The sequence below is a fragment of the Vespa mandarinia genome, chromosome 12 (assembly GCF_050613455.1).
Source record: "Vespa mandarinia isolate Hongniang chromosome 12, ASM5061345v1, whole genome shotgun sequence".
Classification (NCBI taxonomy): domain Eukaryota; kingdom Metazoa; phylum Arthropoda; class Insecta; order Hymenoptera; family Vespidae; genus Vespa; species Vespa mandarinia.
Window position 1 is genome coordinate 1,520,001 of NC_140821.1, and position 27,500 is coordinate 1,547,500.

Below are 27,500 nucleotides of genomic sequence, written 5' to 3' on the forward strand. Positions count from 1 at the left end.
TTAACGTTATCAATATTAAAACGTATATCATGAAATTTCTGATAATATTTATCATAGAAAAGTAAATAATAAATATTGTTAGAGAATAAACTCGATTTAATGTAACTCCACGTAATCACATTGATCGAAATTAAGGATAATTAATTATATTATATATTCTATATGGATATTAAATAAATTTGTAATAATATTTATTGTGAAATAATTAAAATGTCTAAATAAATTGAAGATGAATATATATATATATATATAAGATCGTTGGATGCTCTATTTGATTTTATTTAAAACTTGACTTAAATTGATAATTTATTTGAAAATTCTTACGTAAGTAATTCTGGTGAAAGGAGTATAAAAAAATAAAAAAGAAATAAAAAAAAAAAAGAAATAAAAGGATTGTAAGATAAGTTGGTTTAAAGAGCGGAAAAAAGAGAGAGAGAGAGAGAGAGAGAGAGAGAGAGAGAGAGAGAGAGAGAGAGAGAAATGTGCTCCATTAAAGATGTAGAGCTCTCAAGATAGACGACAATTTCGAAAAGTCACGTAGACTAATGTGTACGAAAGCTCCGAAGACTTGTGTAAGCGTCGACCGAAAAGAAGGAGAAGAAAAAGAGTAAAGGTAGGAGAAAAAAGAAAGGATGAAGAAGAAATCCCTTTGGAGGACAAAATGTCTTGCGTGCAATGTCTTTTTAAAAAATTCTTTGAGTTAGACAGAAAGTTAAATGAAAGTAAAAAATGATCATAACGAGGGATTTCATTCTTTCAGAAAAAGTGAATCTATAAAAAAAAAAAAAAAAAAAAAATATTAATCTTTTTTTTCAAATTCAATTTATACGAATATAAAGTTTATAAAATAGATATATAGATAGATTAAATAAATACATTTTTTTTACATCTTTGTCTTGACAATTTTATTATTGTAAGATAGAGAGAGAGAGAGAGAGAGAGAGAGAGAGAGAGAATTGTAAGCATTAAAGTTTCATATTTAAAACAGTACTTAAATGTTGAATTTGAAATTGCAACTAATGCTTAATTGAATTTGACAATATCAACGTCATAAAATAATGAGTCATATTAAAAAAAAAAAAAAAAAAATAAAAAAAAAATAAAAAAAATAAAAAAAATTAAACATAATTAAATTGCAATTATCAATTTAAATTTGAACAAAATAAAATTTTTCTAATTTAATACAACGATATTATTATTATAAAATAAAGCTAGATAGAACAATATTAATGATATCGTATTGAACATATTTGTGTACGAATAAAATCGAATTGAAAAAGTTGTACACGATCAAATGATAATTTATTAAAAATCATCGAATTCATTTTAACATATTTAATATCAATTTACATATGAATTATATGTCTTCATTTAAATAGAAGATAATTGAATAATAATTGAATTATTAAACGTCTTCATGTTGAATGTATTTCAAAGGGAAATAAATTTAAATATATATATTAATATATATATATATATATATATATATAAAAGGATAAAAAGAAAATTGGAGAATATGAAGGAGATCCTTTTCTCGTTCCCCTTTCCTCTTGTTCCCTTTTATATTGCGTTAGAAAACTTAGATAGATACGCTGATGGAGTTAATAAAAGATCGAGAGAAGACGACAGGTGGGCACTTTCTTATCGAAAGAGGTTGAATGTAGGTCGCGAGTTAGAGACTCTCGAGAACGTTTAGCCACGCGTGCCAGAGCGTATGCTAAGATCTTTAATATGCATACCTTAGAACATCGCGCGCGTGGTTCCTGTGCAAGTATATATATATTTTTTTTCTTTCATTCTTTTTTCTTCTTTCTTTTTTCTTTTTTTGTTTTTTTTTTTTTTTTTTTAAATGCACGACGAAGATGACCGATGATAGCCTCGTTACGAATATACAAGGGAAAGTTCTTTTTTTCTTCTTCTTTTCCATTATGAATGCTTACGTCAAATATTCTTCGATGAGCTCGATTGATATGAAAAGGAAAAAAAAAGAGAGAAAAAAAAAAGAAAGAAAGAAAAAAAGAAGGGGGAAGTCGAGTGATACAATAAAATTTTCTTCGATGCTACCTCTAATTTTTGTTCTTTTTTTTTTCTTTTTTTTTTTTTTTAATCACCCTCGTTCAATTTCAATTACGACGTCGTTGAAGTGTTCATTCAAAATGAGAGAAATATAATCGATGGTAGATTGATTAAAAGAATATAATGTAGTAAAAAAAAAAAAAAAAAAAAAAAACACAAAAAAGAAAAAAAGAAAAAAAACGCACAAGGAAGAAAAATGAAAAATAAAAAGGACTGCACGAATTCTCCTTCCCTTTTCTTTATGATAATTCATTTAATCGTATCTTTAACGATCCTCAACGATCGGATATATATAGTAGATTAAGTAAAGTAAAAGAAAAAGAAAATGGAAAAGGAAAAGAATGAAAAAAGAACTTTCTCTGTTCAAAGGTACAGTAATTTGATAGCGTGCACCTTCCTAATCATGGTGGTTGCAGTTTCTAAGCACAACAACAACAACCACGTGAATCACGGTCGCACGCGAACTCGAATTTTCACGAGCAAATGAAACTTCTTGCTCTAATGTTCATTTTCTATCTTCTCTCTCTCTCTCTCTCTCTCTCTCTCTCTCTCTCTCTCTCTCTCTCTCTCTCTCTATCTATCTATCTATCTATTTATCTATCTATCTATCTATCTATCTATCTCTCTAACTATTCTCACTTTTTTATCGTACGTATATTTTTGCCTTCTTTCCTTTTTTTCTTTTTTTCTTTTCTTTTTTTCCATTTCTTTTCTTTTATAGCAAACGCATCCCACCACTAACGAGTTCGTAACAAATGTATGTCTGTATACTGTTCGAGATCGTATTTTTCTTCTCTTTCTTTTTTTATTTGTCTTGCTTTTATTATAAACCTTCTTTTCTTTCATTGCAATCGATATTCTTATAAATTTGTTCTTCCAACATAAAGATTACTCCTATGTATATATGTATGTATGTATGTATGTATGTATGTATGTATGTATGTATGTATGTATGTATGTATGTATGTATGTATGTATGTATGAATAAAAAAAAAAAAAGAGAGAAAGATATTCCGTTCTCATAATATTTGTTTTTATGGATCGTTTGGATTTCTCATCCTTTTGCATTTTTTATTTATATTTATTTTAAGTATGACATCATCTGTGAATACGTAATTCGATTGTTTCTTCTTTCTTCTTCTTCTTCTTCTTCTTCTTCTTCTTCTTTTTTTCTTTTTCTTTTTTTTCCTTCTCTTTCTTATTTACTTTTTGTTTATTATATTTTCGTGAAAAAATATTTTATATTTATAAATTATTTATATTTAAAGGATACAATTATTGAAATTAATCCTTTTATTAAATATATATATATATATATATATATATATATATATATATAATATCTGTCACTTAAGTAATTCTGAACAGATTTTCTTCTCTCTCTCTCTCTCTCTCTCTCTCTCTCTCTCTCTCTCGTTCTCTTTCTTTTGATTATCTTTCTTTTATTTGTTTATTTATTCTTCTATTTATTTTTCTTTTGTTGAAAAAAGAAAAAAAAAGAAAGCAAAAATATACGAGATAAAATTGTCGTATTTTATGTATTATCGCTTTAATCGAATTCAATTTATTTATGAACAATTTTAATTTTGATTTTTTTTTTTTTTTTTGTATGAATAATTCATTTTCTATATATATTTCATAAAGTCGACACTTATTTATCAGCTTTCTCATCGTAAATTTTTTTTTTTATCTTTCACCTCTCAATTTTTCTCTCTCTCTCTCTTTCTCTCTTTCTATATACAGGATCCACAAGTCCCATATTTTTCTATCCATTTTCCGGTACGATACTCTTATACCTCACGTCTTCTCTATGCACTGTTATTAATAATAAAGCAACCACGAGCTTCGTTTTTTTTTTCTTCCTCTTCTTCTTCTTCTTTTTTTTTTTTTCCTACTCTTTTTCATACTCTTTCGAAGCTCGAGCCCATCTCACGTTCTCTTCACGTTTGTTCCTTCACTTTTTCTCTCTTTCACTCTCTCTCTCTCTCTCTTTCTCTATCTATCTTTATATCTCACTTACTCTTTTTATCTCACATGTAGGTATAAGAAGTTCACTTTTATACGAGACTCTTTTACCGTCTATTTTTCATGGTACTCGTCAAACAATATATATTTTATTAGAACTCGAAATACTGCCAAAACTGTGCAAGTATTTCCTCTCCTTGCGATATAGAAAAAAATGCATACGTCGGAGTCTAGTCTACGATGTTATTGGAAAAAAAAAAAAAAGAAAAAAAAAAAAAAGAAAAAGAAATAAACAATCGACAATAGAAACGAGAAATATTTTCTATATTGAACGTATACATGTATATCGTTCTCAATGGTATAATACGTCGAGTACGTTTGTACACATTTACCTCGTAACATCGAGCTTTTGGTAACTCTTTCTCTCTTTTTCTTTCGCTCTCTGTCTCTGTCTCTCTCTCTCTCTGTGTAAATTTTTTTTTTTCTTTTTTCTCTGAATGTTTCTCATTCGACAAAAGATATTCTCTCAGCTTTTTTTTTCTCTATATTTTCTTTTCTATATCCTATTCTTTTCTGTTCTGTTTTTCGTTTATCTTATTTTGCTTTTTTCCTTTTCTTTTTTTTTTTTTTTTTTTTTTTTTTCCCAGAAAAAGAAAAACCAGTTGAAAAAAGACTCGGAGACTTGTTCGCTTTCAATTGAACTTATTGATTCTACATTCGTTCGAGGGTTTTTTTTTCTTTTTCTTTTTTTTTTTTTAATTGGAATTAAAAAGTTTCATTTGTTAGAAGGAAAAGAAAAATATAATTAAGATAGAAATAATTTTTTTGTTGTTTTCTATTTGAATGATCTATATTTCGATCAGCTGATTATTGTTTCCTTCTCCTTTTTTTTTTTTTTAGTTTTTTTTATTTTTATTTTTTTTTTTTTTAGACAAGTACGCTGCGAAACTTGATCGCTTTGAATTGAATTTGTTGATACTTTATATTCGTACGGGGGGTTTTTTTTTTTCTTTTATAGTAGTCAATTATTAAAATTAAAAATAAAGAAAAATATGGAAATAAGTAAAAAGAAATAAAAAATAAAAAAAGTCAAATCAAACCAAACCAAATCAAATCAAATCAAATCAAAAGGAAACAATACGTGCACGTCCACGTGTACATAGAAATAATATAACCCTGACGATCATTAAAATCAAGTTACATGCATGAGAACAAAAGGCTCGTCAATTTAATTCCAAGCTTTCGATCGAGTTGACGAATCGATCGATCGATCCACTAACGAATCTTTTGTAGTCATTCGTAATAATTCTCGGAAATCATTGCAATCGACGTGTAACATACATACGCATACATACACACACATATATACATACATATATACGTATACACTCATCTATAGATCGACGCATGTATATAAATATGCTACCAATAGATCGAGTAATAGATCGAGTAATAGATCGAGCAATAGATCGAATAGATCGTCAAGTGGTACGAGTACGTCAATGTTCTCAAATGGATCAGTGAAAGTTTCATTCTCGTATTAATCTATTTAGTCTATTTTTTTTTCTCTTTTATTCCTCGCTTGTCCTTTTTTCTTTTTTCTTTTTCTTTTTTCTTTTTTCTTTTTTCTTTTTCTTTTTTCTTTTTTCTTTTTTCTTTTTCTTTTTTCTTTTTTCTTTTTTTTTTTTGTGGCGAGTGCATAAAACACCGTAATATTTTTTCACCTTTCTTTTTATCCATTCAGAGGAAAATAAATGGGGAAAAAAAAAAAAAAAACAAGAAAAGAAAAGGAAAAAGAAAGAGAGAAAAGAAAAATAGATCTGGTTAATCTCGTTAATCTTGTTAATCCTGTAAAATCCAGTAATTTACTTAAATTCTTGTATATTCCTTTTTTTTTTCTTTTCTTTTCTTTTCTTTTCTTTTCTTTCTTTTTTTGAGTAAAATTAGAAAGTGACACGCATGGATATACGTATTTAAATGTTAATTCACAATGACGTAATAAACTCTGTATATTATACTAGTTGGATAGAATACTTTTATTGCTCTCTTTATTTTTCCCTTCTTTCCGTTTGATTTTTGTTCGCGATAGTTGAATAAAAAAAAAAAAAAAAAAAAAAAAAAAGAAAAAAAAAGAAAAAACAAAAAAAAGTAAAGAAGAAAAAGAAAAAAAGAAGAAAGAAAAAGGAAGAAACGTGTACGTACATACACATGTACGTACGTTTAGAGTGAGAGAAAGAGAGAGTAAGAGAGTAAGAGAGTAAGAGAGTAAGAGAGACAGAAAGAGAAGGTAAATGCGAACGTTTGGCATATACATCGAGTTTGCGTATCGATTCCCAGCCATTCCTATATTCCAACTGAACGAATTCCATCGATGCGTTAATAATGACTCGTGGTTCGAGTGGTCTCGATATATTCGCTTGGATTCAAAAACTGACGGATCCCGGATTCGTTCGTTTCCATTCGGAATTTTCTCACTTGGCCGAGCTTTCTTTTTCATTTCTCGAGAAAGGATAGAACACGCGGAATGATGGTAGAATATAAATAGGTAGAAAAAATTTTTATTCAATTTTTTTCTCTCCCTTGATCGTTTTCTCATCTCTTCGTCCCACCCCACCCTCCTCCTCCTCCTCCTCCTCCTCCACCTCCTCCTCCTCCTCCACTCCAAGACTCTGACGAATTTTGCATTGAAAGGAAGAAAGGAAAAAAAAAGGAAAAGTAATAAAATAAAATAAAAAAAAAAAAAAGAAAATAGTAAGTAGATAAATTAAAATATATAGAAATAGGAAGTAAATAAAAAATGATGATTATGATGATGATAATAATATTTACATATCTTTCGTATAAATTGAAAGAAATTTTCTATATATATATATATATATATATATATATATATGTGTGTGTGTGTGTATGTAAAAGGAATAAAATCGTTTAGAAAGTTTTCGTCTTTGATAGGACGAGAAAGATTGAAAAAATAAATTCTGTTTTTCTTTTTTTTTTTGTTTGTTTGATTTTTTTCTTCCTTTTAAACTTGATTATTATCACGATTTTTATACTTGTTGTACTTAAAAGAAAAAAATGTTAACACGATCAGGTTTTATGCATATGTATGATACATGTACATATGCATTTAAATATATATATTTATATGTATATATAAATATGTGTATATATATATATATATATTTACATATATATATGTATATTATGTTGGATAACCGGTCGTGATTTAAGAAGTGTTGAAGCGAACGACAAATGCGCATGCGTGAAATGTGTAACACACTTTGATGCAACCTAGATGACCATAGGAAAGAGAAAAACGGCACTTCCGGCATGAGAGAACATCTCCGCGTTCTAAACTTAGAGATCCTTTTAATATCTAGATATACGTATTTCAGAGAAACATATTAATTTGTTGACTTCTTATTAATTGCGTAATCATTTGGTATATTAATCACGATTGTTATAATTTCGTTAAAATATCACGAAATATTATAACGTCGAACTTGTTAATTACGATCATAAATTATATTTTTGAAATATTAAAAATAACCATTTGTTTATTTACGAGCAGATTTTTACTTCTTCTCTTCCTTTTTTCTCTCTCCTTTTTTCTTTTTTTTTTTTTCTTTTTTCTTTTGCTATTACAAACGAGTAACAACTTCGTCAATATCGAAAGGAAAAGTTTAGTAATATATTCAGTTTAAAGATAATATTTATATATATATAATATAGTTATTAATGAGGTTGTATATGTAATAGATCTTTTTTATAATATTTAATATTATCTAATTTATAACATAGATCTATATTTTAGATTTCTATAATAATAATAATAATAATAATAATAATAATAATAATAATAATAATAATAATAATAATAATAATAATAATAATAATGGATATTTAGATCAATAGATCTTTATTATAAATATCTATATATATATATATATATATATATTATATTATTTCAGATCGATATCGTTATATAGATCTATAAATGACAAAATTAAATCAAATATCATTGAAAATATATTTTTTTTTCTACGACGATAGATAATAGAAAATTTACGATTATAGATAATAGAAAAAAAAAAAGGAAAAACTATTTCTTTTCCTTTTTTAAAAAAAATCGACCAAATCGATGAGACCGAAGGTAAAAAAAAAAAGAAAAAATTAACCTTCGAGAAAATCTTAAAAGATTTATATTTATATTTTCGCATTATAATACACAATCGTTTTAATATGAAAATATTAAAGGAGATCTTAAAAAAATTTATCAATGTTAGCCTTTTTAATGCAAAAGTATACATAAAAGCTCGATCCCCAGATCGATCGTATTTTCTTTTGTACAGTAGAAGGTGATCGAATAAACCTATAAAAGTCTTTTCCTTCTTACGACATTCGCATAAGAAACATAGTAGAACGGAAGATTTATTCGACGCGTAAAGTTTCGCCTAAAAAGTTTTCTCCTGGCCTCGAATCCGTCGAATCCAGTTCGTTCGCGAGAAAGCTCTTTTTCTTTCTTTCTTTCTTTCTTTCTTTCTTTCTTTCTTTCTTTCTTTCTCTCTTTCTCTTTCTCTCTTTCACATATACACAGACACGCACACACACACATATAGATATCCACACACGTATAGTTTTTTTTTTCTTTTTTTTCTTAGCACGAATTTCCATTCAAGTATCCGAAGAAAATTATGTTTGTCATTCGTCTAAAAAAATTTCTCGATAAATCGTCGTACCGAAATTCATCCCCTTTTTGATCCCTTCTTACGAGATCAATATCTTAATTATCTGATCTTTTTTCCCTTCTTCTTTTCTTTCTTTCTTTCTTTCTTTCTTTCTATTTTCTTCGTCTTCTTTCATTTTCTTTTCTTAAAACTCGCATATTTAGTAAGTTAAAATATTATATGGCAAATAATATGTGGTCGATGATAAAGAAAGGAAAAAACGCATGAGTGTAAATGTGAGTGATTGAATTTTGAAATTAAAAAGAAGCAAACAAAAAGAAAAAAAGAAAAGAAAAAACAAACAAACAAACAAACGAAAAAAGAAACAAAAATAAAACAAAGAAAAACTTACCTATGATAAAACTCGGAAAAAAAATCCAACGAGCGATAGTTATATGAAAGGTGTAGAAAGGGATAGAAAGGGAATGGGAGGGAAGAAGGAAAAGAAGAAAAAGAAGAAAAAAAAGATACACACACACACACACAGATACACACAGACTCACACTCCTTTGCCTCGAACGGAAAGGAAGAAATACGCGATGAAGTGTGAGATCAAAAAGAATGAAAAACAAAAAAAAAAATAAGGGAAAAAGAAAAAGAAAGCGAGCGAGCAAGAAAGAAAGAAAGAAAGAAAGAAAAGTTTACTTGGAATATTCAAATATCACGATTTTCCCGCTTTGACGAAAAGGGACGTAAGAAAGGGGTTGTAGCGGGGAGACGCTCCTTTTTTTTTCCTCTCTCTTTCTCTCTCTTTCTCTTTCTCTTTTTTCGACGAGAGAAGAAAGAAAAAAAAATAGATTGAAAGGATTAAAAAAAAAAAAAGGAAAGGACGAATAAATAAATAAATAAATAAATGAACAAATGAATTAATAAATAAATATATATATATAGAGAGAGAGAGAGAGAGAGGGAGAGAGAGAGAGAGAAAGAGACAGGAAAAAGAAAAAAAAAAGAGGGTGGCAAAAGTAAAGAAGATAGAGAGGGAATAAAAAAAGAAGAAAAAAAAGAAAAAGAAAAAGAAAAATAGAAAAGATATAAGGGGAGAGGGGAAAGAAAAAAAAAAAAAAGAAGAAGAATTACGACAAATAATCGCGTAAAATCGTTAACTTTGTGTCGTCGTAGTCGTAGTCGTCGTAATTGGACTCACGTAAATTATTATTCTCGTTGATTTGTTCACGTAATATCTATTGAAAATATATCTCGTAAATTTTTATACGTACGAACGAACGAACGAATTAATGCGACTAACGAACAAATCAATGCGACGAACGAAATTATTTATCGATCACACACGTATACGTATAAATATATAAAATTGTCGTCGATTAATGAATAAAGAATTAGGATTAGGATCGATTATCGATTATAAGATCGTCGTACTGTTCGATGTACTGGCGTATACTGGCTGACCAGTGTCGGCGAACGGCCTTCTTCTCCTTTCCATTCTTTCCATTCTCGTTTTGCCTCCACGCGTTTCCTCTCCTCCTCCTCCTCCTCCTCCTCCTCTTCAGTTCACCTCACCTTACCATACCTTACCTTACTTTACTTTACTTTACTTTACTTTACTTTACTGTCCCTACTCTACCTTCTTTAACCTCCCTCCCTCTCCTCCTCCTCGTCCCCCTCCTGCCCCTCCTCCTTCTCCTCCTCCTCCTACTTCTCTCACACCATAAAGACAATTCGGAAGAAGAAAGTAGGCTTCACCTTCTTATATTCCGTGAATCGACTTCGCTATTACTTGCGAGCAAACTGGTGCGCGTTTATACGAAAAAGAAAGAATGAGTTAGTGAAAAAGAGAAAGAGAATGATAGAGTAAGAGAGAGAGAGAGAGAGAGATAGAGAAAGATAAAGAGAGAGAATACAATGTATTTCTGGTGCTTTTCACTACGTCGAAAGTTTTCTACGCGCTATTAATGCGTCGATTAGGACGAACGAACGCGTGATTTGGGCCGCGAAATAAATACCCACCATAGTTTATATTCGGATGCTTTGCTTTCCTTTCGTACATAGCTATGTACGAATTTGTTTCTATGCCTGTGAATGCATGTGAATGCAATGTGTGTATGCAATGTGTTCAATGCATGTGCGTGGGGGGCCTATGATGATTATATTTCTTATAATATATTTCTTCCAAATTTTTTATTCCTTTTTATATATATATATATATATATTTAGAGATATTCGTGTATAATTATTTTAAGCAGTATCTCTCTCTCGAAAAAAAAAAAGGAATATTAAATTATATAAAAGATAAGAAGGATATGGTGACGAGTAGACTTTAATCAACCCTTCCATTAATCTTCATAAATGAAAAATCTTTCAAGATCTTAATTATAGTCCGTCCTATATGCATCGGGGAAATCGATTATAATTATAGATTAAATCATAATGCGATTGAATATCAATTAAGCCAAATTTCCAACAAAAATTTGTCAATAAATTCGATAATCGACGTTTCAATTTTCACACACACACACATACATATATATATATATATATATATATATTATATATATATATATATAATAAGTTACTATTAATATATATATATATATATATATATATATATATATATATATATTAATAGTAACTTTAATAATAATAATACGCAGATATAATATATCGTTGCGATATTAAAGAAAAAAAAAAAAACAAGAAAAAAAAAACCAAAGAAGAAAAAGTATTCGATATCAAAGCTCAAACCACCAAGTCATGCTCGATTTGTTCGCTTTGCCATTTATTAAAAGGAAAAGGGAAAAGATAAAGGAAAAGAAAAAGGAAAAGGATAAAGATAGAAATAAAAAAGAAAAAGAAAATAATAATAGAAGAAATAGTAGAAAAAAAGAAATGTGGAAAAAAAATCACATGAACGGTATCGTCGAAGGGATAGGTGAGAAGAGAAATTGGGAATGGAGGACGGGGGAAGGAAGAAGGGGAATGGCGTTAAGAGGTACAGGGGATGCGGGGTTGAACTCAGTGGTGGCAACGCGTCGAGTGTTTACCACGAGAGATATATAAAAGTTTCTAACCGGAGAGACTATCACACCGCCTTTGGGCGAAATTTCAAGCGATAAATGGGCCCTTGGAAAAAGAACTTTTTACCACTCGTGCGGATAGAAAAGTTTTTCCCTCTTTTCGAAGCAACCGAGAAGTGGAAGCTTACAAGATACGAAAGACCACAGAGGAAGGAAAGATTTCTGATGGTGTGGGGGGGGGGGTTGGATAGATGGGTGGTAGTTGAGGTTGAGAGTTGGCGGGGGTAGTGGCGGGATGGTGAGTATCGGTAACTCATAAGTGGTAACGCTTTTGACAATGTGTGTGTGTGTCTGTGTGTCATGTCAGTGCATATGTTTTCTGTATTTGTTTGCCGCTACCTTTCTTCATTCTTATCTTTTATGTGTATCTGTATTTGTGTGTATTTCTGTGTACACACGTTATACCAAAATCTAGTTTTACTACGTGATCCTCTTACGAAATTTTCGTAGTTTCAACTTCTATATATTTTAGTTTTTCTTTTAAATTCCTCTTTCAAACGTCGTAGATAATTCTATCATAAAGTTTCATATATTTTCTCGGATCGCTTTAGGATTGAACGTAGGAAGAAGTGACAAAAGGGAGGTCTGAAAAAGAAAAAAATAAATAAATAAAAATTGTCGCGAAATCGTTAACAGCATTATTATCATGTGTTATATTTTTGCGTTGTATTTATTTATTTATTTATTTATTTATTTATTTATTTATTTATTTATATACCTGTAAATGACTTATCAAATATGCAATTTTATCGATGATCCGATAACGAAATTTAATTTTTTTTCCTTTTTTCTTTTTTCTTTTTCTTTTTTTTATAAGATTTCTATTAATAATCCATTACACGTTACTTGTAAATGTGTAGAAAAAATAAGAAATATATATTGTTATTGTTTTATGTTACATTTTTACGTATACTTAAAAAAAAAAAAAAACAAAGAATTGTTCCTTTTTCGTATCGGTAAAACAGTAATCTACTATTATTGACTATATTTTCTCAAACGATAAAAAAGTTCTCTACAATTACCGACTATGATTACTCGGTAGATAAAAACACAGCTCTACTATTACCGAATGACTTATAGAAAATAATAAATACATTTTAAAAATTTCACGCAGTTATCTATTATTTTCTTTCTTTTTCTTTCTTTTTTTATACATTTATAAAAACGAAATGTGTAGTTTAGAAAGTTACCAGACAGGTATTCGCGTAAAGTCAGATAATTTAATGGTAGGAGGGCAAATATACTTTATGTTGCCAAGAATTTAAGTATTATACATGAATTTATTTTATATATTATGAAATTAGACATTGAAAGAAAGAAAAACAAAAAAAAAAACAAAAAAAAAGAGAAAAAAGAAAAATTGAAATATCTTAATATCTTTAATATTTCTAAATGTAAAACAAAAAGTTTAATATTTGTTCACATGAAGAAACCTATATAATTTTTATATTACATGTAATATATATATATATATATATATATATATATATATAAATAATATATATGTAAACTTTAATACTGTAATTTCTCATACATAAAAAAAAGAAAAAAAAAAAGAATTAAACACAATAAGATCGATAGATCCTTTTTCATATGTAAGATCAATTTATATATATATGTATATATATATATATATATATATATACATATAAAGAAAATCATGCAATAATTATATTTCTCTAAGTCTTCATTTTATTAAAATAATACTATCGAATGGAACGATTGCTGCAAGGTGGCTGTGCATTATGACATAATTGCACTTAAGAAAGTTCGGAATGTGAACACGCGCGCAAACACACACACACACAAAAGTAGCTAAACACACCGATTGAACCTGTAGTACATATGGTATTAAGTAGTCCAGAAGCAATAGCATAGCAGTTATGTATACACAAGTACCTATGCGAAACTTGTTCTAGACTTTCTCAGTGGCACTTGCAGTTAGGCGATAAGATGAAACCACAACAATGTTCGACCATATTCCAACGATTCCAGGAATTTTATCACACCTTATGTAAGATAATAAGACTCGCTGCACGTTCTTGTTTTCGAGAAAAATTCAGTGAAAAAAGAAATAAAAGAAAAAAAAAAGGGGGATAAAAAACAAAAGAATAAGAATAAGAATAAGAATAAAACCTGTGCATCAACGAATAAATTCAATGAAACATTTTCTTTCTTTTTTTTTTGTATTATTTAATAAATTGAAATTATTATTATTAATAAATATATTTATATTATATTACGTACAATGTATATATATATATATATATATATATATTATATATATATATACAATATCATCAATAGTAATATTAGATAAAATTTATGTAATAATATTAGATTTATATATAATATTAAATAATTATAATATATTGTTTGTATATAATAAAATACAATAATAACACATAATAATAATAATAATAATAATAATAATAATAATAATAATAATAATAATAATGTCATAATATTATTAGATAATATTATATAATATAATTGTAACGTTAGAATTTTTAGATATAACATTAATTAATTGTGATATCATATCTCTAATAATATAATATTAACATAATAATAAAATATAAAATACAATACAAAGAGACATCTATAAGAAATATATTAATATTATATTATTTACAAATACACACATATATATATATATATATATATATATATATATATATATTTATGAAATAATATAAAAGATCAATCGTACGAATAGAAAACGAGAAATTTCTCAAAGAAATAAAATTTCTTCGAGAATAAAAATTGTATTAACGTTCGCACGAACAGCTGGACAAACGAACAGCTGGACAAACGAATAGCTGTTAATTTAATTTCATTTTACGTGAGAAAATCTTGGCTTGTATTTGAAACGACAAATAGATTTTTATAAGAACAAGAAGAAGCAGAAGAAGAAGAAGGGGAAATCAAATCGTCGTTGACTTTCTTTCTATGTCTATCTTTGTCTCTTTCTTTCTCTTGCTGACAAAAGAAAGGAGAAAAAAAAAGAAAAAAAAAAGAAAAATGAAACTTTCAGGGTCAAGTTCGATTTCCAAAGTGTTACTCGTCGTCTTACTTCGAAACGTTTCATCCGTGTTACGAACTCGAAATAAAAAAAAAAAAAAAAAACCAAAAAAAAAAATTGATCTAATCATTTATAAACAATGCCATATACATCATCGTCTATCATTATTTCTTTTCAATAATAAATTCAATTGGGAATATCATTTAACATATATACATGAAAAGAAATTAAAAAAAGAGAGAAAAAAAAAAAAGGAAAGCAATTAAATTGAACAGAATAGTCTGACGTAGAGATGATGATGACAAACGAAATAAATGAAAGAACGTTCTATAATTACGAGATATTTCATGAATTTTATGATAATAGAAAATATTAAATTGAAATATTAAACGATAAAATGTTAGGATATAATCTACCATGGATGAAATGTTTTCTAATTATTAGATTAAAAAAAGAGATTGAGATATTCGACGATAAAATGTCGGAATGCCTACGTAAAATTTTCTAATTATTATTATCATTATCATCATCATCATCATCATTATTATTATTATTATTATTATTATTATTATTTAGTTATTTATTTATTTTTCTTTCTTTTATTTTCTATTTATTTTTTTTTTCCTTCTTTCTCTCTCTCTCTCTCTCTCTCTCTCTCTCTCTCTCTCTCTCTCTCTCTCTCTCCAGTTACGCACAATTAATTTTTCACCTCTTATAAACGTCGTACTCGTAACCCACTTTTGTATAACCGATAAACGATTTCTTTGGTCCACTTATTAGTCGGTGAATGTATCCATGAATAAAACGAAACAAAATGTGACGAAATAAAAAAGTCGCGCGCGTGCTTCTACTACATTTGACATTAAGATTATGAAATTAGAATAGATATCGTTGCCTTAAGTTGATTATAAAATTAAGAAATTATAAGATTATAAGATTAAGAAATTAAAATATAATCGATTAGAGTTCTATTATTTATATTTTTATTATATTATTAATATTATAATTCGTTCTTTTTTTTCGTCTTATTTTCTTTCATTTAGTTTTATTTTATTTCCTTTTTCTTTTTTTTTTTCTCTTTTTGTTTTCCACTATTTTTTCCTTGTTTTTTTTCTTTTTTTTTCTTTTTTTTTCTTTTTTTATAAATATTTTATAATTTCTTTTCTTATTATACCGTTCTGAAGATCTATATATACGAAACAATTCGAGAATTTCGTAAATTTAAGGAAAATATTGGAGTGACAGGAAATAACGAAACAAATCGTATTGCAACACTGCAATCAATGCATTTAATAAACTTCGGTCATTTTGTCCATCTGCTATGATGACGATAATAATAATGATATTAATAATAATAATAATTATTATTATTATTATTATTATTATTATCATTATAAACATACTAACATTAATAATAATAATAATAATAATAATAATAATAATAATAATAATAATAATAATAATAATAATAATAATAATAATAATATATTTATGGCATTTCATTTACGCTCGACAATTGTCCACTATGATAACGATGATAACGTTTGCGTTAATCGTAGATATTGTTACAACAATATTAATAATAATAATAATAATAGTAATCATCACCATCATTATCATTATCATTATATTCTAATAAGTCAATTAGGGAAAATTGATAACATCGATGTTCATCGTTTCTTTCTCCGTTTTATAATATTTCATTCGATCTATATAGATTTTAATGAAATCATTAAATTGAGAATCAATTATGAACGTCGACGTTATTTATCATTTTAACGTACTACTATTATTAATAATAATAATAATATTAATAATAACAATAATATTAATAAATAAATAAATAATAATGGATCGAGTGTCTGGGTTGTTATTTCATTTCAGATTTGTTTTCGAACGATCGACGCCTCGTTGTACGAATCGATATGCACGTTTCTTCTACTTTCAATATAACATATGCATATATATAATATATATGTATATATAATGCGCGTTGTGTGTATGTGTATATATATATATATATATATATATGCGTGTGTATCTCTATGTATGTATATATATATATATATATATTTTTCTTCTTTGTTGTTGTTATTGTTGTTATTGTTATTGTTATTGTTGTTGTTGTTTTCGTTTATTATATATATATATAATCTATATTCGCGATCTATATACGTAATAATAAAGAACGCGGCTTTCGAAGGCTTTTAACACAATTATTTCTTTCTTCGTCGATGATGAAAGAAAGAAGAAAGAAAGGGTTTGCGAAATTTACAAAATAAAAAAAGTAAGTGATTGGCGCTTGTTGACTTCGAAAGAGATTAATAATACGCACATTTTCGGGCGGGCAGGGGGAGAGGGCGTGGGTGGTTTTGTTTTTATTTTTTTTCTTCTCTTTTCTTTCGCTTTTCATTTCTTTTCTCTTCTCATTCATTCTTTCCTTTTACATTTTTTTGTTTTTTTTTTTTTTTTATGTTTTTTTTTTTCTTTTCTTTTTCTTTTTTCAGGGGTTAATACAATCGTCTCGTAGTACGATTACGAGAGGACGAAGAAAGAAAAAAAGAAAGGAAAAAATAAAGTCGCGGACATTGATTTCAATCGTTTTTCTCGCAATCTCTTCGTATCGTTATTATTAAATAATTTTTTTGTTTTGTTTTGTCTTGTTTTCTTCTTTTTCCCTCGTCGTTTATTCGATTTCTTTATTTCTTTCTTTCCTTCTTTCTTTCTTATATATATATATATATATATATATATATATATATATATACTTTTTCTTTTCTTTTTTTGTTCTTTTTTTCGTGCTTCTTTTTCCTTTTTTCTTTTTCTTTTTCTTCTCTTTTCTTTTTTAGTTTTCATTAAAGAGAAAATTTCATTGAAAAAAATGATATCTCGCGACGTGAGTTTACAGGAGGAAACGAATATCCGTATGGAAATACATTACTTAGAAGGAATTATATTTAATTATATTTTATTTACTTTAACTTTAACTTTAACTTTACTTTACTTTATTTTATTATATTTTATTTTATTTTATTTTATTTTATTTTATTTTATTTTATTTTATTTACTTATTTATTTATTCTTGTTTCCTTTCTCTTTCTTATATTTTCCCCCATACACTTTTCTTATACCTTCGTTTCTTTTCATTTTTCTTCTTTCCTTCTTGTCTCGTTTCGATTTATTTCATTCATTCGAAAATCTAAGAAAACTATAATTTACGCTCTACGACTAGGAAAATAATACAGGGTGTCCGACTTTTTCTAATAATTTTCATTCTCTACGTGAGCGTTCCAACGGGCGCGTTCGATTTTTTTATTTTTTTATTTTTTTATTTTTTTTTATTTTCTTTTTGTAGATCCTTTACTTAGATTCTTTCTTTTTTATTTCCTCCTCCTCCTCCACCTCCTCCTCCATTTTCTTTTCCTCTTCTTTTTCTTCTTATTATTATTTATTTTATTCGAGTCGAGCGTCGAAACGCTTGCGTATATGTCTGAACACTTGCGAGAAAAATTCGCCGGTTGCTTTGGTGTGGACTTGACCTTACAGTGAAGCAGAACAGCGTTTGTTGTGAACGTCGACATTTTCGACGTCCCTTTTTATCTTTCTGTCTATCCATTTCTTTCTTTCTTTCTTTTTTCCTTTCTTTCTTTCTTCAATTTTCTTATCTAACAGATCTAAAACCACGTTGATGAAAACGTCGAAAATCTCGATGATCTATTTTCTTTTTTTTTTTTTTTTTTCTTCTTCTTCTTCTATCATTATTGTTACAGTAATAGTAATAGTAATAGCAATAGTAGTAATAATAATAATAACAATAATAATAATAATGATAATAATAATAATAATAATAATAATAATAATAATAATAATAATAATAATAATAATAATAATAATAATCAGTGTCGATCGTCGTAATAGTAGCTTAATCTCTATAGCGATCTCGTTTTGGAAATAATAGACTAGAATCCTTGATACGAAGTAACTAGACTCTAAAACTTTTTCTCTCGCTCTTTTATCTTAACCTTTTTTTTTTCTTTTTTTTTTTTTTCTTATATATTCCTTTTTTTTTTTTTTATTTCGTTTCGTTTCATTTCATCATCATTATTTTATCCTTTCCATTCTGCGTATTTCCTCGCATTTTCTTTTATCATTTCGCATTTTTTTCTCTTCTTATTCTTATTTTCCTTCTCTAAAATTACATACAAGCGACCTCTTTATTCCTTCATATTCTCATATATATTATATATATATATATATATATATTAGATCTTAGTTTTCCTTTTATCAACCCGTCTTTTCTTTTCTCTTATATAAATCACAGATCATAGATCATTCCTAATATCCTTCGACGAGTTTCCTTTTATCGATCTTTTGTTTTTGTATGTTTTAATTTTTTTTTTCTTTTTTTTCATTTCTTTTCCTTTTTCTTTTTTTTTTTCTCTTTTTTTTTGTTTTTTTACTTCGATTACCTTTCGCGTAATTCTTTTTTTTTCTTGTTGTTGTTGTTTTTTTTTTTTTTTTTTTTGCAGGTACTGGATGTGTTCCATCGAGGCGCTGAATCTCTTTCCTTTTCTTTTATTTTCTTCTTTCTTCCTTTCTTTCTTTCTTTTTCATTCTCGCTCTCTGTTTCTCTCTCTTTCTCTTCTTCCTTCCTTCTCTCTCTCTCTCTCTCTTTTTTTTTTATAATAATTATCTTCTACGATTTATAATACTAAAAGGCGAGTCGTACTCGGAGCTATTACAATATTAGTCTCTAGGATTGCATAAATACTCTTTTTTTTTTCTTCTCATATGTATATATATATTGTTTCATAATTAATAATAGTAATATAGTAATGGTAATAATAATTAATAATAATAATAATAATAGTAGTAGTAGTAGTAGTAGTAGTAATAGTAATAGTAATAGTAGTAGTAGTAGTAATAGTAGTAATAACGTGTATAGTAATCATGTATCGGCTACTTGCCGGATTAAAAAAATCACGGCAGACGGAATCTTTACAAGGTCGACGAGGCCCTTTGAAAAAAAAAGCTCACGTCCTTTTGGTTGTTTGTTTAATTTTAATTTTGTTTTCTTTTTTTTTTCTTTTTTTCCTTTTTTCTTTTTTGTTTTCTCTCTCTCTTCATCGACTAGCTTTGTTTTTGTTTCTTTTTTTTTCTTGTTCTTTATTTTTTCTCTTTTTCCTTTTCCCGTTTTTTTTTTTTAAATCGATCAAGCGATTCGACGACTTTTGGTTCCCTCCGTAATGGCTACGTTTATGTGTCATATCTTTTTCTTATTTATTTATTTATTTATTTATTTTTCTTTTTTTTTGTTTCATTCGTTCGTTTGCTTGCTTTCACTTGTTTTCGTTTGTCATTTTCTTTTTCTTTTTTTTTTCCTCTTCTTCTTCTTCTTCTTTCTTCTCCGTACGCGCATACACGTATTCTTTTAAATTCATATATGCACTCTTTTGAAAAGATGAAAAAGAAAGAAAATCGCTCGGAATCGTACATAGATATTTGGTGGTGATACGTCTTGTCGAGTAATATTGTTAAATTCGTCATTATGATCAATTAGCTTAAGCATTACGAATAGATATATTATTATTATATTTGTTATATTATATCACACTAGTTATCCACGCTGTCTGTGAATTATTCTCCTTTTGGTTTCTTTCCGATAAATTTTTAGAGTTCCGCCCGCAGAACCCTGAAAGATAATAATTATTTTATAATAATAATAATAATAATAATAATAATAGTTCATTCTTTTGTTTATTTTCATACAATATCCATTTATTTGAATTTTAATCAAAATGTTTTGATGTCGTGCAATCATTTGTTCGAACTATTTCCTGTTTTTTTTTTTTTTTTTTTTTTTTTTTATTCACATATATATTTATCAATTATTATTTATTTCGTCTTTCTTTTACTTGCTTCTTTTTTCAATTATTATTTACTTTTATATATATATATATATATTTTTTTTTTAATTATTAATTATTACAAATAAGAGATTAATATTTTACCTGTCATTGCTTAGCGGACTTGTACCTAGCCAATTTGAGTTGCACCGGATTGGAAACTTTGATGTGAACCGCGATATCCTCGACCGGTGCTTCGCGTACGTCCTGTCCGCAAATGGCTACGACTCGATCGCCTTTGCAAATTTTACCACTTTCCAAAGCACTACCACCTGGTAACTGGAAAGAAAATAATATGACAAACGATTTAAATGAAATCTGGTACATCGATAAAAATAGAAATTGATCGCACACCCTCGCCGCCTATAAATAGGCAACCATTTATACGTCTCTACGTTTCTATAAAATGCAAAACGTTGCATACATTCAGGCGTTCGAATGATCGTTAACAATAATAATGTTTATTTTTAAATTACGTGAACGATACGCTGTTATTTTCCGTTCTCAAATATGTTTCTCTCTCTCTCTCTCTCTCTCTCTCTTTCTTTCTTTTTCTATCGATTTATGAATCCCGACATGATATAAGTAGATTAATGCGTCAACCCGGAAGAAAAATATGGAAGCACGCGATATCGATCGAATCTTTTTTTCTCTCTCTTTCTTTTTCCCTTTGTTTATTTTCTTCTTTCTTTTTTTCTTTATTTCTTTTTTTTTTTTTTGGAACATCAAACAAAATCGTCTGATACTAAGATTATAACAGGAATTATGTGATCCAATTTCTTTTAAGGATATATTTATTTAATTTTTATATTACCAGATCGGAAACGTAAGCACCCTTGCCACTTTTAAATCCGGTCAAACAGAGACCAGCTCCTTTGCCTGATTTCTTTTGTAATTCGACCTCAACCTCTTCCGGAGATTTATCGCTTCTATGTACCACCATAATTATCTGTAATCGAAAGATGTTAATAATTTTTTTTCTTTTTCTTTTTTACATATATATATATAGAAAATAATATAACATTTATTTGCTCGTTCATATATATACGACAAGTATATTAAATTATTTTATTGAATTTTTATTATTTTATTAATTAATAATAGTCGTATAGTAATATTATTTTTATATGTAATATAATTTTTATATATATATATATAAACAATAATATTACTGCGATTATCATTGGCATATATAAAATTATTATTATTAATATTACTAATAAGAAAATAAATATACATATATATATCTATATATATAAAATAAAATAATTATTTTATCTTTAATAATTATCTACTCACTGTTCCCGTAATTTTCAATACTGCAGCATGAGCTTTCTCATGTTCGATAGATTTGAAACTTTCTTGGCATATATCAAGAATTTGATCCCCAGCTTGTAATCGGCCATCTTTACCAGCTGCTCCATCAGGAAATACTTCCAGAATAAATACGCCGCTCTAGATGATAAAATAAAACAATTATTATATCTTCGCCTTTTCATTCATTCATTCCGTAATTCATTCATTCATGCATGCATTCATTCATTCATTCATTCATTCATGCATTCATTCATACATTCAATTCATTCAATTCATTTTCTTTTTCTTTCTTTATAATCATTAATTTACTAAACAAACTTACCATTGGTGTGTCACTACCACCAGTTATAGTGAAACCTATTCCCTTGTCCTTTTCTTTTTGAAATTCTATAGTAGTATCCTTTCCAACTTGAATCTTACAATCCTTTGGATCCTGAGGTGGCTCTGGTTCCTTCGGTTTTTCTGGTTCTTTTTTTTCCACTGAAGAAATAAAAAAAAAAAAAAAATAAAAAAGAAAAGAAAAGATAAAAAAACACAAAGAAGAAAATTGTATACCCTTAAGATTTAATCCATAAATGTTACATAATTTTGACTGTAAAAAAAAAAAAAGAAAAAAAAAAAAAAAAAAAGAAACTAAATAAAAAAAAAAATGAAAAAAAAAGAAGAAAAAACATTTGTGACAATTTCTTCACCTGGTTTGCCTGGTTTAACTTCGGGCTCAGGGGGCTTTATCTCTTTACCATCTTGACCAATTTTACTTTGATTTGGATTACAAACGGTCAACTTAACGACGCCCTCGGCCTTCTTCAAGAGACTCGTAGCCTAAAATTATTCACGCGGTTACGTTCGATAAATGGAATCGATCCGATCTAAAATTATTCTTAGAATCTAAGTTATGTATATAAAGGGTGCGGGAGGGATATGAGAGGAAATAAAATTCTAAAGGAAGGAACGATTGAACGAACGAACGAACGAACGAACGAACGAACGAACGAACGAACAAACGAACAAACGAAAGAACAAACGTAATTTACCTCATCGTAAGTCGAGCCGAGAAGACAATCTATGTTAACGGCTAGAATCAAATCACCGACTTGCAAACCTGCCTATATAATCGTTTTTTTTTTTTTTTTTTTTTTTTTTTTAGAAATATTACAATTAATATCCTTCCATTGTATTATATTATCATAAAAATAATAAAATAATATTTTCTTTTCTTTTTCCTTTACCTGTTCAGCAGCACTACCTTCCTGTATATCCGAAACGAATATTCCTTGACCAACCTCAGCGTGCTTACCCTCGATGATCATTATACCAAGACCGTATTGTCCCTGAGAGAATAAAATAAAAAAAAAAAAAAAATTATTTGTTAAGAAAATAAAGATGGAGGAGAAAAAAGGATTGGGAGGAAGGAGGTTGAATCCTTTAAAATAAAATAAAAGAAATATTTCTATCGAATCTAACCTTTTTTACTGGGACAACACGGACTCCTTTGTATCCGCTAAATTGTTCGCTCTATAAAAGAAAGATCTCTGCGTTTTTCTCGTAATTATATATATATATATATATACATGTATGTATGTATGTATGTATGTATACATATATAATGTAGTATTTTATATCGATCGATATATTATATATATATATATATATATATATATATATATATATACACATATATGGTTTGTAAAAGATTAAAGATTACTCGTATACCTCGTCTAAGATAGGTGGGAATTGGACCAATGGTTTTACAGCTATATCATCCGTCCCATGCGTTTTTCTATCGTAAATTAATAAAAGAACATTTAATAAAGAGATACAATTTTTATCATTTACAATAAGAGGATTAAATAAGACGTATAAAGACGTATATATATATATATATTACTTACCGAAGTACTATGATCTTGAAGAATGAACCGGCCATACACTTTATCAATGCCGAAGCGTTCAAGTGACATCTTCCTTTTAACACCATACCATTCACCTAAGATTGTAAAAAGAAATATATAAAAAGGAGCAAAAAAAAAATTTAATATTTCTTCGTGTTATAAACCAATGATAGAAATAAAATAATATTTGATTGATATTTGTGCCAGCATATATATATATACAAACACACACACACACATATATATATATGTATGTATGTATGTATGTATGTCGTAAAAATGTCGACTTATTTTCGGCAAATGAGATCAGGTACGTAATAAACGTCGTCTAAAAACCTTCTCCCACTCTTCCCATTCTATCTTCTCCACTTTCTCAGCTTTCAACGATTTGATCCTTCACGATTGACGAATAAAAGTTATAAAAGTAAAGAGAGATCGTAAAAAAAAAAAAAATATCGTGAAACTTCTTACTTCGAGTATTTCGTCGCCAACGGCAAGTCCACCAACTTTATGAGCAGAACCATTCGGATTGATGCCACAAATGAAGACAGCCATTCGATTTCTGTCCTTGTGACCGGCGAGAGATATACCCAAACTACCACGTTCTTTTTCTACCTTCACCATTAGTACCTTGTGACCCAGATTGTGATATTTCTTTTGTATCTTCACTAAAAGAAAAAAAAGAGAAAAGAGGAAAAAAAACACAATGGGCGGAAATAATGAAAGATAAGATGATAAATATATAAAAATGGAGGAGGTTTGAATGTTGAAAAAAAAAAAAAAAAAGAGAGAAAAAGAACGGAAGAGTTTCGTTTTGGAATTTGACACGATATAATCATAATGATGATGATGATGATAATGATGATGATAATGATAAAATATAAATATGTATATAATTTTATATACATATTTTACGTAACAAATTATATACGTATTTTATGTAACATATATATATATATATATCATCGTGATTAGAAATTGAATGGAAATTTAACGAAAGATTTTTTTACGATGATAATAAAAAGTGGAAGGAAGGATAAAAGGTTTATACCAAAGATAAAAAGTTTTCAAATGTTCAATTCTATTTTTTGTATTGATATATTACGATTCTGAATGCCTATATATATATATATATATAGTCTCTTATGTTTTCGTACATAACAAATATATTTCTCAATTTACAGTTAAAAGTTGAATCGAAATATGAATCAGATTTCTCTCCCCTCCTCCCGCCATCCAAAAAAAAAAGAAAACAAAATTTGTTCCCATACAAAAAACCAGGATGAAAATAATTTGCGTGTACAATTAAAAAAAAAAAAAAAAAAGAAAAATTGTCCTCCGAAATTGAAACTGTTCAATAACTTTTTACACTTTTTTACAATAATACATTAATATTTTGAAAGAAAGAAAATGGGCGAAAAAGAAAAAGAAATAAAAAGGAACAACCGACGAAAAAATAAAAGTACTCACTACTTGTGTAACCAAATTCATCCTCTTCTTCTGGATCAGCATCGATCTCGGCCTTCGATCTTTTTACATTGCCAGCACTCTTTCTGGATATCTGAAAGGATAGATGAGAATCGCATTATTGTCTGGGGAAATAAAAACAAAAAAAAAAAAAAAAAAAAAAAAAAAAAAAAAAAAAAAAAAGAAAAAAAAAAAGAAAAAAAAGAAAAAAGAAAACGAGTCGTCGAGTCCAATTAAAAAGATTCCATTCTTTTCTTTCCTTTTTCTTTTCCAATTTCTTTTTTCTTTTTTTTTCATTTGATTGGAACCGAAATCTCCAAGGTATTATATATAATAAAAAATAATAGAAAAAAAAAAAAAAAAAAAAATTGGAGACAACCGATATCATCGAAGATTCAATCTCACCTCCATTCCGCTCTTCGTATAAACGTTACCCTCCAATTCACGTATATCCTCCTCCTCGGAACTTTCCTCCGAGGAGTATTTCTTTGCGGGTGGTTTTTGCACAGGTGGACCATGATCCTCCCGTTCCTCGCTAACTTCACGTAATATTCCAGGATTTATTGGCGGCGATGGCGCCTTTTTACGTACCGATTTTTTCATGGAGGATCTGATATATATATATATATATATATATATATACATGTATATGCATATAACATTATCAATTTTTCGCAAATTTTTTATATCGTGATCATATGAAATTTTTCCCTACGATCATTGAAATTTTTCTAACGAACATTGAAATGTTTTATACGAAGTATAACGATCATTAGAAATTTCATTTTAAATGAGATTTTGTTAAACGTTCAATATTTCATGTCAGATTTAAAAGCTAAACAAAAAAGAAAAAAAAAAATTATTAACATTTTATTCGAGAGACGTTGAAAATTTTTATTTTGTATCTTTTATATTTCAATTTGTAAAATTGAAAATACGATATAAAAATCGATCGAAATAGAAAATTTCTTTAATATATATCGTTCTTTTTATATAAGATATTATTGCCTGTACATTTAAAATTATATTTGAGATTTAAAGAGGCAAAAAAAAAAAAAAAAAAAGAAAAAAAACAAGAAAGAAAAGCAAAATTCAAATTACATTCTATCAATGAATTTTCCTACATTAATTTTTTTTTTCTTTTATCTACCACAAACATATCCCCTCCCCTCATAGATGCGACCATTCAATTTCTATCAATTAAACAACGATTAAAGAAATATTTAAGAAAAAAAAAAAAAAAAAAAAATATATATATATACCTTCGTGCACTAGGACCAGCGCCATCTGTACTTCTTATACTCTGCCTTTTGAAATCTCTCGAAGGAGTTTTGTCACTGTCTTCGACACCACCCTAAATCGAGAAAATTAATTGGAGAGAGGAAGGAGGGGGGGGCGGCAACGGCAACGGCGGCGGCGGCGGCGGCGGCGGCAGGACGGGGGACGGGAGTAAAAGAAGAATGACAGAAAGAAAAAAATAGGAGAGAGAGAGAGAGAGAGAGAGAGAAAAAGAGAAGAGACAAGTAATAATAAATAATTTAAGCAAAAATTCTCGTACTATATTAATACTCCAATAAATGATACACTATTAAAGAATGATATAAAACAAATAAACAAACGAATGAATGAATGATTGAATGAATGAATGAATGAACAAATAAACAAACAAACCTGAATCACTTCCGGCGTGATGGATCTGACTGGTGATATCGGCGAAGGTTTTTGTCGAAATGATGCTGTGGGTGTTCCAGGAGCTACGCCAGACACGGGCAAACGACTTTTGCTTCTACCATCTTGAGAATTGCTCTCGTTCTCGGTACTCTACGATAAAATAATAAGAAAGACACTCGAGTTCACTGTTCGATCGATCTCGTTCGTACGAGATGAAATTTACTTACAACCGACAAAAAAGAAAGAAAGAAAAAAAAAAAAAAAAAAAAAAAGAAAAAAAGACGAACAACAGAACGAACATTAACAACGACACACAAACAATGACAATGATAACAATAATAACAATAACAACATATCACATTCGAAATCGATCCCATATATAGATCAAACAAAGATACAAAATGTATTTAGATATATTA

The 27,500-nt window shown here is 27.9% G+C and overlaps 2 protein-coding genes across 9 annotated transcripts in view; both read right to left on the minus strand.

Annotated features, from left to right (window-relative positions):
• The window catches only part of LOC118448922 (uncharacterized), a 33,270-nt gene extending 23,075 nt beyond the window's left edge, over positions 1-10,195 (minus strand). The window contains exon 1 of one of the 3 annotated variants that reach the window (XM_085660584.1): positions 10,149-10,195. The gene's annotated coding sequence lies outside the window, so the exon portion shown is untranslated. Of the gene's footprint in view, positions 1-9,120; positions 9,574-9,915 lie in introns of those variants that run through there. The other 2 variants (XM_035882856.2, XM_085660583.1) reach the window with 2 other exon arrangements.
• A 7,074-nt stretch (positions 10,196-17,269) lies between these two features.
• LOC118448950 (multiple PDZ domain protein) overlaps positions 17,270-27,500 on the minus strand; it is a 78,152-nt gene continuing 67,921 nt past the window's right edge. For 4 of the 6 annotated variants that reach the window (XM_085660711.1, XM_085660712.1, XM_085660715.1 and 1 more), the window contains 16 exons: positions 27,082-27,231; positions 26,673-26,764; positions 25,816-26,020; positions 25,414-25,504; positions 24,415-24,611; positions 23,944-24,038; positions 23,765-23,831; positions 23,516-23,566; positions 23,281-23,382; positions 23,086-23,157; positions 22,744-22,873; positions 22,374-22,531; positions 22,034-22,189; positions 21,549-21,683; positions 20,840-21,013; positions 17,270-20,520 (listed from right to left, as the gene is read on the minus strand). In XM_085660711.1, coding sequence (XP_085516837.1) covers positions 20,843-21,013; positions 21,549-21,683; positions 22,034-22,189; positions 22,374-22,531; positions 22,744-22,873; positions 23,086-23,157; positions 23,281-23,382; positions 23,516-23,566; positions 23,765-23,831; positions 23,944-24,038; positions 24,415-24,611; positions 25,414-25,504; positions 25,816-26,020; positions 26,673-26,764; positions 27,082-27,231 — 1,872 coding nt within the window. In that variant the 3' untranslated portion in view covers positions 17,270-20,520; positions 20,840-20,842. Of the gene's footprint in view, positions 20,521-20,839; positions 21,014-21,548; positions 21,684-22,033; positions 22,190-22,373; positions 22,532-22,743; positions 22,874-23,085; positions 23,158-23,280; positions 23,383-23,515; positions 23,567-23,764; positions 23,832-23,943; positions 24,039-24,414; positions 24,612-25,413; positions 25,505-25,815; positions 26,021-26,672; positions 26,765-27,081; positions 27,232-27,500 lie in introns of those variants that run through there. The other 2 variants (XM_085660713.1, XR_014982839.1) reach the window with 2 other exon arrangements.